Raw genomic sequence first — 13,449 nt, 5'->3', positions numbered from 1 at the left:
TCTATACTTCTTCTCCATCCACCAATCCTGTGAAAATAATGAAAGACAGTTTTAAAAGGTAATGCGTCAGGCCAAGCACAATGGCTCAATCCTGTAATCCCAGCACTTTGGGAGGCCGAGGTGAGAGGATTGCCTGAGCCCAGGAGTTCAAGACCAGCAGGACAACTTGGTGAGACCTTGTCTCTACAATAAATAAAAAAAAATAGCAGGGCATGGTAGTGCACGCCTGTGATTCCAGCTACTTGGAAGGCTGAGGTGGAAGGATCGCCTGAACTCAGCAGGTCGAGGCTATGGTAGCCGTGAGCGTGCAACTTCACTCCAGTCTGGGTGACAGAATGAGACTCAAACTCAAAAAAAAAAAGAAAAGAAAAGAATTTAAACATAAAAAATGAAATAGGACTTGGGGTTTTCTGGGGGTTCTAAGCCTAATTCCAAACTCAGAAGCTGCAAAGGAAAATATTTTACCTATTGACTACATAAAAATTTAAAATTATTAAATGGCAAAAGTTATTGTAAAAATAGTAAAAAAAAAAAACAAAAAACATAATTGGCAAACTAATTGAAAACATCTGCAACAAAGGGTTAATAATCTTAATATATAGAGAGGAAAAAAAAATCCTTCCCCAAAAAATCAGGCCGGCTGTGAACAGAAAATTCACAGTAGAAAAAACTATTGAAAATATGAAAAGATGTTCATTCTCCCCAGCGATTACAAAAATGTGAATTAAAACTAGTTGCTTTTCACTTTCCAGACTACAAAGATTAAAGTGTGTCTGTGAGGTTGTAGAAAAAGGACAGTTTTAAATTATTGGCGGTAATATAAATTCAGATACCTTTGAAGGGCAAGTTGACCTTATCTATGTTATTTTATTTTAGTTTTTTAGAGACAGGGTCTCACTCTGTCACTCCAGGTTGGGGAACAGTGGCCCTGTCATAGCTCACTGCAGCCTCAAACTCCTGGAATCAAGGGATCCTCCCACTTCAGCCTCCTGAATAGCTGAGATTACAGGGACACACCACCGTGTCTGTATATTGTTTTTTGTTTTGTTTTTTTAGAGACAGGAGTCTCACTTTGCTGCCCAGGCTGGTTTTGAACTCTTGATGTGAAGTGATCTTCCTGCCTCAGCCTTCCAATGGGCTGGTATTACAGTTTGTAAAGATGTTGGAGAAGATCCCCTGCCCTGTGACACCTTCCTTCCACTTCTCAACCTCTCATCCATGCTTCTTGACCTGATGGGCCACAGGTCCTGCTTTGGAACTGGCTACTCATCTTTGCTCTGTCCCACCTACAGGAATCATCTGGTGCCAGATCTTAGAAGGCCACCTGGAGGAGGCTGAGCAACAGCTGGAATTCCTGAAGGAGGTGCAACAGTCCCTTGGGAGGTCTGAGGTCAGAGCTCTTTGGGGATACAGGTTGCTCCAGGGTCGTGTTTCCTGCCCTTCTCCCACCCCAATAGAAAGCAGCTAAGATGGCCCAGACCTTCACCTTGCCCTTGCCTGCGCAGACTGGCACCGGCTATGAGGCTCACGCCTCTCTTCCGCAGGTGCTGGTTTTTCTCCAAGCTCTTCTGGCATCCAGGAAGAACAAAGGAGAGCAAGAGGTCACGGCGTTGCTGCAGAAAGCAGTGGAGCTTCACTTCTCTGGCATGCAGGGCCTCCCCCTGGGCTTGGAGTACTTTGAAAAGCTGGACCCCTACTTCCTGGTCTACATTGTCCTGGAGTTCTTGCTCTTCTGCCCCAAGCAGGTTAGGGAAAGGCCCATCTCCATGGCGGGGTTCTGGAGTACAGAACCAACAGACAGTGGCAGGGGCCTTACTTGGTCAGTCTGAGCCGTGGGCAGTCGGAGAGCCCAGCACTTTTCAAACTTGGACATGTGGCCCACGGATTGCCTGGGAGGGTGTTCCAGTGCAGATTCTGCTCCATAGATGGGGCCCAAAGCCTTGCATTTCTGACAGGCTCCCAGGTGATGCTGAGGTTGCTGGTCCAGAAAGCATACTTGGAGGAGCAGGGTACTGGCCCATGCCCTGCCTTTATCTTAGACAAGAACTTGGCTCTCTTTCCCCAGAAGTCTCCTAAGAAGTATGTTAGTCTTTACTTGTTTGTTCTGCTTTTCCAGCCAGCCAAGATTCCTTGTGGGTGAGGATAATATTTTTACACATCTTAATATCACCCCAGTGCCTTGTAATGAGTCACTCAACAAATATTTATGGAGTGCATGACTACATGCCAGACACACTTCTAGGTACTGGGGCCACAACAGTGAACAAAACAAAGTCCCCATTCTCCAGAGTTCATGCTCTAGCCCTAGATGGTACAGAGTGAACGATAAATAAGTGTGAAATAAAGTCAGATTCCCTCACTGAGAGTGTTTTCTGAGAACTCTGGGCATCTTTCTTAGAATCGATCAAATAATCCACAGCCAGCTCCCTGTGTTCTTACAGCCCCGGTTACCAGGCCAGATCCTGTCTCCACTTCTTAAACAAGTCGCCATGATCTTGCATCTTGTAGTCAAAGTAGCACCAGCTCTGACGGACCCTCTGTATGTGATGGCTCAGGTCAAGTATCTCTCAGGTGAGCCAGTGGGTCCTGGCAGCCAGGTGGGACCTTGCATCTTCTCACAACTCTTCATCCGTTCAGACACCCGAGGGGGCTTCTGCCACCAGGCTTGTGTCCTCAGGCTTCCTGCCTAGGATACTTCACACATATACATGCATACACACACACACACACACACACACACACACACATATACACAGATACATATGCACACATTCACACTCACCGAGCCTGCCACTCCTTCCAGCCTCCAATCCCCCACTAGTCCTCCTGACCTTTGTCACCAGCAGGGGTCTCTCCCACCCAGATCTTTGCTGATCACTTGCTTGGTCTGTGCAGGTACTGAATTTCTGGGGTATAGTAGTACTCAAAACAGGCAAAGATTCTTTTTGGAGCTTGCATTTTAGTAAGGGGAAACGGACAAACTAAGCCTTGTATTGTTTGTTAGAACTCCATAATGCTACAGAGGAAACTAAATCAGGGACGACGTGGTAGTGATATGGTTGCATTTTTTTTTGAGTCATTCTCACTCTGTCGCCGAGTGGCACTCTCACAGCCACTGCAGCCTTGACCTGCTAGGCAATCCTTCTGCCTCAGCCTTCCAAGTAGCTGGAACTACAGGTGCGCGCCACTATGCCTTTCTAATTTTTTAATTTATTGTAGAGATGAGGTCTCACCAAGTTGCCCGGGATGGTCTCAATCCCATGGGCTCAGGCAATCCTCTCTCGCCTCGGCCTCCCAAAGTACTGGGATTATGGGCATGAGCCACTGCACACGGCCTGGTTGCAGTTCTTTTTTTTTTTTTGAGTTGGAGTCTCACTCTGTCGCCCAGGCTGGAGTGCAGTGGCCGCTCCCGGCCACCGCAGCCTCGACCTGCTGGGCTCCAGCTATCCTTCCGCCTAAGCCTTCCGAGTAGCCGGAATTACAGGCATGCGCTACCACGCCCGGCTGAGTTTTTGATTTATTGTAGAGATGTGGTCTCGCTGCCCAGGCGGGTCTCGAACTTACGGGCTCAGGCAATCCACTCACCTCAGCCTCCCAAAGGCGCGGGATTACAGGCTGAGCCACCGAGCCCGGCTTGGTTGCAGTTCTTAGAAGGTATCAGGAAAAGTCTCATGGAGAGGGGAGACCCTGTACCATTAGGCTTTCGGAGCTACCAGGGTTCCTTCCACCTCTTCCCATCTAAAGGCCCAGACTCTGGAGAGAGACGGAAAGAGAGGGAGAGCCCTTCGTGGGTACCCTGTTGTCCTTCTGAAGGACTGTCTCTTGGCAGCCTTTCACCCTATTCTGTCTACCTGAAACCAGGCCAGTCTCTGGTGTCCTGGGGCATCCAAAGGATTCAGAATACTGTGGCCATTTATCTGTATTCCATTTATCTGTCCTTTGTTTATCTGTCCTCTACATGATGTGGGTTGCACTCTGCTGAAAGCTGTCCCATCTTCATGCTTGGTCCTCTCTGTGTTCATCTGGGTGCCAAGTTTACCTACAGCTTCAAGGACTCCCAAGTACAAGGCCAGGGTGGGAGGACTCCCCTGGGGCGCTGGCAGCTGCCAACAGGTTTGGGGCCAAAGCAAGGTCTCCAGCTGCTTAGGTTGCCATAGTGACCACTTCACATTTCCACAGCACACAGGGAAGGAGCAGGGAGCTTGGGACCCAGAAGCAGATACTCCCTGCCCACCAGGGTATGAACTTCAAGCGGGAGCTGCTGATGCACCTGGCTGCAGAGGGAGGACACCCTCCCACCTCACCCCTCCCCGCACCTGGGCTGCCACGACTGCCCTGTAAGCGCAAGTCCGGCTGTGGGGAGGCCCTCAGCCTCTAGTGCCAGGACATTCAGAGCTGAGGCTCAGGGGCCTGACAGGCCTGGATTTAAATGCCGACCATGTTCCTTCCAAGCTAAGTGGCTTACATCACTGGAGCCCGAGGTCCCTCATCTAAAGGACAAGAATAATAATACCAACCTTGCAGGACAGGACAGATATTAAATCAGACTTTCTAAAGTGCTCTGCAAGTGTTGAACATAGAGCCGGTGTGGCATAAATTGTGGCTATTGCAGTTGCTGTTATTATTAGGTGTTGTTCTGCTCTTAGGTGTGGGAATTGAGACTTGCATGTTCCCCTGAGCTTCCAGATGCAGCAGTGAAGTGACTTGGCTGTTTCCTTGAGGGCTGCAGAGACAAGGAGGGTGTTCCACTGAGCTTTGAGTTTCCTGGATTTTGTCTGGGTCAAGGCACAAACCGTGTCATTTTAATTTGAGAAAGGAACTCTGAGTGAAGCAGAGCAGAACTGGGTAAAATACCCAGCTTGGAGAGTTCTGAACAACAGGACATGCAAAATTTATCCTGCCTATACATATTGGGTCTCAGGAGTCCCCCAGGAGTCCAGAATGTAGAGGTTTGTGTATTATTTCTAGGAGAGCTAGAGAAAGCCCAGAGTGCCCTGCTGCGTTGCCTGGAGCTGGACCCCACCTCCGTGGACGCCCACCTCCTCATGTCCCAGATCTACTTGGTTCAGGGCAACATTGCCATGTGCTTTCACTGCTTAGAGGTGGGAGTGAGCCACAACTTCCAGGTGGGTGCCCTGTCACCTGCTCAGCATCTCAAAGCCTAGCTAACCGCAGCCCCCATTAGCCTTGGGAGAGTAGCCCCAGGGGCTATCTGTGTCCCACAGACCTTTCTGCTAGTCCAAAGGCAGGGTGGGTCCAAAGGGCTCCCGTGGCTTTCTCCAGCCTGAAAGCTGAGAGCAGCAGCTACAGCAGTGGTGAACTGGAGCCCAGCACACTGCTGTGCTCCTCCTAGGTCCGAGATCTCCCCCTCTACCACTTCATCAAGGCCAGGGCCCTCAACAAGGCGGGGAACTACCCAGAGGCCATAAAGACGCTGAAAATGGTCATAAAATCGCCAACTCTAAAGAAGGAAGAAAGCAAGAAGTTCCACGGGCCCTCTGTGCGGCCCACTGAGCGGGCATCCATCTTACTGGAACTGGTAGACGCTCTCCGGTTGAATGGGGAGCTGGTAAGAACTGCCCTGCTCCCTTTCCTGGGGACTGGGGCATGTTGGAGGTCCAGGGTGGATATCAGGAGACAGACTCTTTAATTCTGCCTAATGTTTATGTGTGCACCAAGTGGAGGGTCTGCTTGATTCCCATGTTTTAGCACGAGGCCACCAAGGTCATGCAGGATGCCATCAATGAGTTCAGCGGCACACCAGAGGAAATTCGAGTCACCATCGCCAACGTGGACTTGGCCCTGAGCAAGGGCAATGTGGACATGGCGCTGACCATGCTGCGGAGCATCACGCCCAAGCAGCCCTGCTACACAGAGGCCATGGAGAAGATGGCCAGCATCTACCTGCAGACCCGTAAAGACATCCGCCTCTACATCGGATGCTACCAGTAAGCCCCCCAGGCAGCGAGGTGATGGTTTCTCTGACAGGATCTCAGGGAGTGTTTCCTTCAAATTATAGTTCTTCAACCTGGGTCTCTAGAATGTGTCCTAAGAATATATTTGATGAGCCGGTTGAGGTGGCTCATGCCTATAACCCCAGCACTTTGGGAGGCCAAGAGGATTGCCTGAACATGGGTTCGAGACCAGCCTGGGCAATTTGGCAGGACCTCGTCTCTACAATAAATAAAAAAATTAGCTGGTCATGATGGTACATGCCTGTGGTTCCAGCTACTTGGAAGGCTGAGGCAGAAGGACCACCTGAGCCCACCAGGCTGAGGCTGCAGTGGCCATGAGTGTGCTATTGCACTCCAGCCTGGATGACGGAGTAAGACTCCAACTAGGACGTATGGAATTTCTTGATGGACGTATGGAATTTTCCATGGGTTGGCTCTTGAACATGATAGGCCAGAAAGCCCTGCTTGTGGATGGGTTCTGAGGACACAGAATTGAACTGGCCCTGAGCCCTACTTGCTACCCCACCCTGTCTTGGTGCACCCCTTCTGCGGCATACATTCTGGTGGGAGGCTGTGGGCCTGCCTCCCAGGGCAGACCCTCTGAAGCCCCAAGCCACTGTCTCTGTAAGGTTTGGCGCTGGAACCTCAAGGATGCCTTCTTGGCCCTTTTCTTCATGCAAAACTCCATCTAGGCAATTTCAGGTGGGATTTGGGGTGTTGGGAGCATGGGAAGCTATCCAGCAGTAGGAAACCAATGAAGAGTAGTGAGGTACTGTCGGCTTGGAGTTTCAGAAAGAGCGGTGAGGCTGCCTTGTGGAGGGGGTCTGGAGAGGTGGGGGCAGAGTGAGATAAATGGGCAGAGGTCCTGGCCATGGCCAGATGACAGATGAGGAGAACCTGACCAAAGTAGCTATCTCAGTGTCCTGTGTACAGTGGGCTGTCTATAAGTATTGGTTGATGAAGGAAGTCAGCCAGAATCAGTGGGAAATAATGACTTCAGGAATATGGGGGTGCACGGACCTCAGATAAGCTTTTGGTTACTCTTTCAGTGAACTCTGTGAAAATCTGCCTGGCCCCCACACCAGCCTGCTACTGGGTGATGCTTTCATGGAAATTCAGGAGGTGAGTGAGGGGACCTCACAGCCTTGCCAAATGGCCCCCCAGTCTCACTTCTTAGTGGGAAAGATGGAAAAGAACCCCTGGACACTTTCCCCACCAGCCCGAGAAGGCCCTGGAGGTCTATGACAAAGTCTGTAGAAAGAACCCGCATGATGCCTCCCTGGCCAGCAGGATGGGACAAGCTTATGTGAAGACCCACCAGTACACCAAGGTCAGGCTGGGCTGGGGTGTGAAGGAGTGGGGAGAACCAGCCCAGCAGGGAAGGCGGAGGAGGGTGCATAAGTAGGAGGCTTTGCAAGTGTATCCTCCCCCAACCCTCCCTGAAAGATGGGAGGAGAGTGGCTGAGTTTCCACTCCAGCACCCCGCTGACTGAACTGCCGAAGGGAGAGCTCAGCATCTCTCCACCACCCCAACACCTCTCAAGCTAAGGTGTTTGCCCCACACCTGTCGGGAAAGCCTTTTTACCTCAGGCTTCTATGTTCTGAAGGGGTGCACTGGAAAACATGGTGTCAGGCACTCAAGTGCCAAACCAGACCAGAGGCTAATATTTCTTGTTTGCACTAAGGCAATTAATTATTATGAGGCCGCCCAGAAGATTAGAGGACAGGACTTTCTGTGCTGTGAGCTGGCCGAACTACTCCTGAAGTTAAAGAAGTTCAACAAAGCAGAAAAAGTGTTGAAGCAGGCACTGGAGCATGACTTTGGTGAGGCAGCATTCTAACACATCTCGCGTTTGGAACAGGCTTACTTCTCCCACCCCATTAGCTGGAATCCTGAACCCAGCCCTCCCCATCAACCCAGCTTCTCAGGGGCCAGCAAACACTAATTTGAGTTTCCATTTAGCAGGGAATGAAATCCCACCCATGATAAATGATGTTAAGTGCTTACTTTTGCTGGCAAAGGTTTACAAGCACCATAAAAAAGAAGAAGTGATGGAAACTTTGAACAAGGTAATGACGAGTAGATTCAAGTTATCTGCCAAGTGCTGATGGTGACTGAAGGAGCAGGGATAGAGCTCCAAGTATACAAGAGGCCCTAGGTTACACCTCTGACATCCACCTTCCACTTATTCCCCCATCCTTGTTCAGTCAGTTACTAAAGCGCTCTGAGCTGGATGGGCTAGGGAAGGCAGGAAGTAAGACAGCACCTTTGTCCTCAAGGATGATGATGATCCTAATGGTAGCAATGACAATGGCTCCCACCCATTGAAAGTTCTGTGTTAAGTTCTGTCCTAGGCTTTTTGCTTTCTTATTTAATTATCATCCTTTGAGATAAGCACTTCACAGGTAAGGCTCTAGGAGGTGAAGAAATGTACCTAAAGTCAAGTACAGTTGTATTAGTCCATTTTATGTTGGATTATAACAGAATACCTGAAACTGAGTAATTCATAAAGAAAAGGAATTTCTTTCTTACAGTTACGGAGGCTGAGAAGTCCAAGGGTGAGGGGTCACATCTGGAGAGAGCCTTCTTGCTGGTGCTACATCTGGCAAGGGGACAGACATGCCAACATGCTTGCCACCAGTTCTACTACCATGACCATCCGTTAATTCATTAACCTATTAATCCATTAATCCATATATGGAGTAATCCATTCATGAGGGCAGAACCTTCATAACCCAGTCATCTCTTAAAGGCCCCACCTCTCAATATTGCCATGCTGAGGATTAAATTTCCAACATATGAATTTGAGGGATACTTACAGACCATAGCAACCAGTAGTCATGCATTGTCTAACAACAGATATATGATTTCATGGTTGTCAGACATCATAGAGTACACTTACACAAACCTAGACAGTACAGTCTACCACATTCCTAGGCTATATGGTGTGACCTATTGCTCCTAAGCTACAAACATGTACAGCATGTTACTGTACTGAATACTGTAGGCAATTGTAACACAAGTAAGTGTGTATCTAAATGTATCTAAACATTAAAAAGACACAGGAAAAATAGGCTATTATAATCTTATGGGACCACCATCATATGGAGTTCATCATTAACCAAAATGTCATTATGTGACATATGATTATACTTGCAAGAGGTGGAGCTGAGATCTGAGCCAGGTCTGGGCTGTCCCAACCCACACTCCTTCCACAGTGGGGTGCTCCTGATCTGAGAGCCCCTGGCCATCACATCTTCCTCACTTTTTCCACCCAGGGGTGTGGACTCACACTTGCTCCTGGAGTGCACTCTGTTGTCATACAGGGAGAGCCCACTCTCTGACTGCTTGAGATGATTTATTCCCTGGCTTACCACCAGATTTCCAGTCCCCTGCTTGGCCCTCAGGGACCCAAGTGCTGATGCGTTCCTGCTTCCTACAGCTTAACCCTGGCTTCATCATCTCCTCTTGCCCTGGAACTCCCTGGCTACTCTCCTGATCATTTTGTGTCATGAATTTTTGTGGATGCTTCCAAAAACTCCATATTCAGAACAGAACACAGCCTGTGGGGCACCTACTGTGTGCTTGTTCTAGCCCATGGGGCAGCCCAGCAAATTAGACACAGTACCCCAAGGTGTGAGGGAGGCAGGTAAACAGGTGAGTACAAAGAGTGTTTTGTGTAAGTCCCTTTGCTTCTGCTCCTGCTCCCAGAGGCAGTGCCAGTTTGCCTCATGTGTGCTCAGCCAGTGGCCTTGCCGATCCACAGTGACCCAGATTTGCTCAAGAGTAGTTAAGGTGCCCTTTCGAACACTACTGGCTCTGAATTCAGAGCTTGGGACTTTCCGTGAACTGGCACCATCAGGCTGTGGGTTTCTGATCCTGGCTTTATTGGTTTCCCAAGGCCTTGGACCTTCAGTCTTGGATACTGAAGCGGGTGCCACTGGAGCAACCAGAAATGATCTCCTCCCAGAAGCAACTGGCATGCTCCATCTGCATACAGTTTGGGGACCACTACCTGGCAGAGAAAGAGTATGACAAGGCTGCGTGCTCTTATAAAGAGGCCCTCTCCCACTGGCCCATCGACAATAAGGTGGGTGGCCCTCAAAGCAAGAGGGCCTCCTCTCGTGGGGAGCAACGTCTTGCTGAGCTCCCTGACCAGGTGCAGGGACCAGTTCATTCTCCATTCCTCCCTCAGTAGCTGCAGGTGTGACAGGCATGAGAGGCCAGCTAGCGGCAGCCCCAGCTGTGAGGTGCCTGTTCCAGCTGACCCTAGGCCCTCACCTGCCACAGCCCTTGGAGCGAGGCTGGGAGGTCTCACTTTGTACAACCATTTGTGGAGGATGCAGTAGGGAAGACACTGCCGAAAGTTATGTTAGTCTGACATTTTCAGATTCCCCTGGAGGTGGGGCTCTGATGCAGGCTGTGGCTGCCAGGCTCTTTGGGCTTGAAGCCCAGGCTGAGCTCTCAAGGGGGCCTAGAGTTGTGAGGAAGGTGTGGCTCCAGATGAAAAAACAGTGACTGGAGTTCATGCAAAGAGTTGGGTGACAGAGCCACTCGCTCATTTAATACTCATTTAACAGACACCTAATATGTGCCATGTACTGTGCTAGGCCCTGGAGGCACAGTGGGTCAAGGCATGGCCCCTGCCCACAGATTACTCTTGGGGAAGGGGTACAGACAAGAGCATAGGTAGTTCTAATGCCATGCCCACAGGGGTTGCAGGGCACCAGGGGAATGCAAAGGAAGGTGGGATACCTTCCAGAGCACAGAGGGATCCCAGAAGAGTGAGGCCGGAGCCAAAGCTGAAGGATAAGTATGTGTTAGCCAGGCCCAACTTTCAGAGGTTAATTAGTGAGACACAGGGTATGACTGGAGAACTGGGTGGGAGAAGGGGAGGGCCAGAGGCATTAACCCAGGGAATTTGAGATACATTTTGAAGACAGAGCTGATAGAAGTGGGATATGAGGGAAAGAGTTGTCCAGGATCCCAGGGTTCTCCACCGACTTTATTAGTTGGTTTGTTATATCTGGCCTTGTCCCAGGTGGTGCTGAAACTGGCACGGCTCTACCTGCTCCAGGGACATCTGGATCTGTGTGAGGAGCAGTGTGCCATCCTCCTGCAGACTGAGCAGAACCTTGAGACTGTGTCCATGGTAAGAGGCCCTGGGACCCCCTCCCCAGAGTCCCCGGGACCAGATGCAGTTGCTTCCTAGCCCCACGACCTCAGATGCCTCGCTGACACACCTCTGAGGGGCTGTCAGACAGAGAAGACTCAGTGCCACACCTGCTCTGCCCTCCAGCTGGAAGGGGTGGGCTGGCTGGTGGGGGGCAGCATCAACCTCTTGGGCCAGTCTAAAGTGGGGTGGGGGGGTGATTGATCCTCATCCACTGTAGGTGAGGGTGAGGGTGGGACAGGTTCCTGGGGCTTCAGGAAGTGTGTAGGAAAGCCCTCCCAGTCCAGCCTCTCTCCTTCCTATAGCCCAGGCTTCCTTCAGGGTTGCTGCAGGAGCAGAGGCCTAGCCCCTGCAGAGCAAGCAGGGAGTCCCCCATCCCTACCTCTATTGTCTGGGGTTGGCAGTTCTCAGATATGGGTGGAGGAGCCGGCTCTGTAGGCCATCAAAGGACTCCTCTGGTCTCACTTCTGGGTGGCGGCCTGAGGGATCTTCAGGCTCCTCCCATGTCAGCTTCTCCCAGGACCTAGGGAGACTGCCTTGGAAGTCCTTTTCCACCTTCCCTCCTTACCACCATCATTCCTTGCCACCCCACCCCTACCCCGCCCCATTCCCATGCAAGCTGCTGTCAGGAATTCCGGAGCCTTATGTGTTTTCTGATAGATGATGGCTGATCTGATGTTTAGAAAACAGAACTGTGACGGAGCCATTAAACTCTGCCACCAAGTCCTGGAGAAAGCGCCAGGTAATTCAGCCCATTGAGGCTGCCTACATCAGTTCCCACTGAGCAGGGGCTGGTCTCCCAGAGAAGGGCGGGCCCTCTCCCCTCCTTCCTGACTGGGCAGAGGAAGCCCCTTCCTCTCTGATTGTTCCAGAGAGGCAGGAAATTGATAAAGACCCAGTGGAACGTGCCGGCCCTTCCCGAGTCCAAGGGGCCAGTTCCTGGTCTCAGACACTTGGCACTCGACCCAGGATAGCCTGTCTGTCCCCAATCACAGTCACTGGGGCTCAACATAGTCCCCTTCTGAGATCCCAGCCACCTGGAGGGGACTAGAAATTATCCCCGCATGTGTAACTCCATTCCTATTCACTGCAGCACAAAACCGCCCCTTCTTGCCTGGGAAGGGGCCAGACCTTGAGACTCAGGCTGGAGCCCTGGCAGGGCCCACGGCAGAGTCTGCCCACTGGCCCAGCAGGTCACAGTGGTTCAAAGTGTGGGTCCTGGGTTTCCATCCTGGTCTACCACTTATTAACTATACTCTTTGGCAAATTACATAACTTCCCTGTATCTCAGTGATCTCATCTGTAAAATGGAGAATTAGAGTACCTACCTTACGCTGTAGTTAATATATGGATAAGGCACTTAGAGCCAGGTACGAGTTACATACTATATTAGTGTTAGCTGCTACTATTACCATTTTTAAGCATTATTATTATTCACTCAACGCTAGAGACCCTGGAGCTGTTGACATGTCCCTGCTCAGCCCAGATGGGCAGGGCCTCCTCCTTCCTGACTGGCTCCTCCTGGGACTCGAGCACCCCTGCTTCTCTCCTTGCCAGACCACAGCACCCCCCACCCCCTCCCGCCCCCTTCACCCCTCCCCCATCCCCACCTGATAGAGTTTTTGGTTATCACAGCCCAGAGATTTTTGCTGTCTTATTTTAGACAACTTTTTGGTATTGAATAAATTAATCGATCTGCTCCGAAGAAGTGGGAGACTTGAAGACGCTCCTGCCCTCTTTAAATCGGCTGAGAAGGTGTCCCGCTGGGTGCCCTTGGAGCCAGGATTCAACTACTGCAGAGGCATCTACTGCTGGTGAGTTGGGTGTGGTGTGTTGAGGGCAGCAGGCCCTCCCTCTCAGCAGGCTAGGCTCTTGTTCAGCGTGAAGGGGTACAGAAATTCAGCCTCCAGGACAGGGAGCAGGGAGGCCCAGCGCCTGCTTTGTGCAGACTTACAGAGTGGCCTCTGTGCATCCCTGCACTCTGGCTCCCTGACTAGTTCTTGGTGTTTTCTCCACCATAGGCACACCTGGCAGCCCAATGAAGCCTTGAGGTTCCTAAACAAAGCGCGCATGGACAAAACTTGGGGCCAGAGCGCCACCTACCATATGGTGCAGATCTGTCTGAACCCAGACAAGGAGACTGTGGGCGGAGAGGTTTTTGAGAACCTGGTGGCTGAGAGCAAGTGCGGGCCCGCGGGGGACAGGGGCGGAACCCGGGGGGATGTCAGGGAGAGCCTGAGGCCTCCAGGTGGAGACCAGGAGAGGGCCTCGAGGGCAGACTACCAAGCCTGCATCTGAGGCCCGCAGCCCCCCCCCCCCCC

General features: G+C 51.1%; 1 protein-coding gene across 1 annotated transcript in view; it reads left to right on the top strand.

Annotated features, from left to right (window-relative positions):
• TTC21A (tetratricopeptide repeat domain 21A) overlaps positions 1–13,449 on the top strand; it is a 31,260-nt gene that overhangs the window by 16,057 nt on the left and 1,754 nt on the right. The window contains exons 10-24 of the mRNA XM_021706404.1: positions 1,293–1,390; positions 1,545–1,745; positions 2,442–2,571; positions 4,969–5,126; positions 5,354–5,569; positions 5,710–5,948; positions 7,004–7,076; positions 7,174–7,284; positions 7,640–7,778; positions 7,921–8,024; positions 9,857–10,045; positions 10,997–11,107; positions 11,789–11,870; positions 12,792–12,942; positions 13,150–13,351. Coding sequence (XP_021562079.1) covers positions 1,293–1,390; positions 1,545–1,745; positions 2,442–2,571; positions 4,969–5,126; positions 5,354–5,569; positions 5,710–5,948; positions 7,004–7,076; positions 7,174–7,284; positions 7,640–7,778; positions 7,921–8,024; positions 9,857–10,045; positions 10,997–11,107; positions 11,789–11,870; positions 12,792–12,942; positions 13,150–13,351 — 2,204 coding nt within the window. The remainder of the gene's footprint in view (positions 1–1,292; positions 1,391–1,544; positions 1,746–2,441; positions 2,572–4,968; positions 5,127–5,353; positions 5,570–5,709; positions 5,949–7,003; positions 7,077–7,173; positions 7,285–7,639; positions 7,779–7,920; positions 8,025–9,856; positions 10,046–10,996; positions 11,108–11,788; positions 11,871–12,791; positions 12,943–13,149; positions 13,352–13,449) is intronic.

This window comes from Carlito syrichta, unplaced genomic scaffold (genome assembly GCF_000164805.1).
Source record: "Carlito syrichta isolate Samal-C Ts95f unplaced genomic scaffold, Tarsius_syrichta-2.0.1 Scaffold315530, whole genome shotgun sequence".
Taxonomy (NCBI): domain Eukaryota; kingdom Metazoa; phylum Chordata; class Mammalia; order Primates; family Tarsiidae; genus Carlito; species Carlito syrichta.
This window is presented reverse-complemented; position numbering and strand designations above follow the sequence as displayed.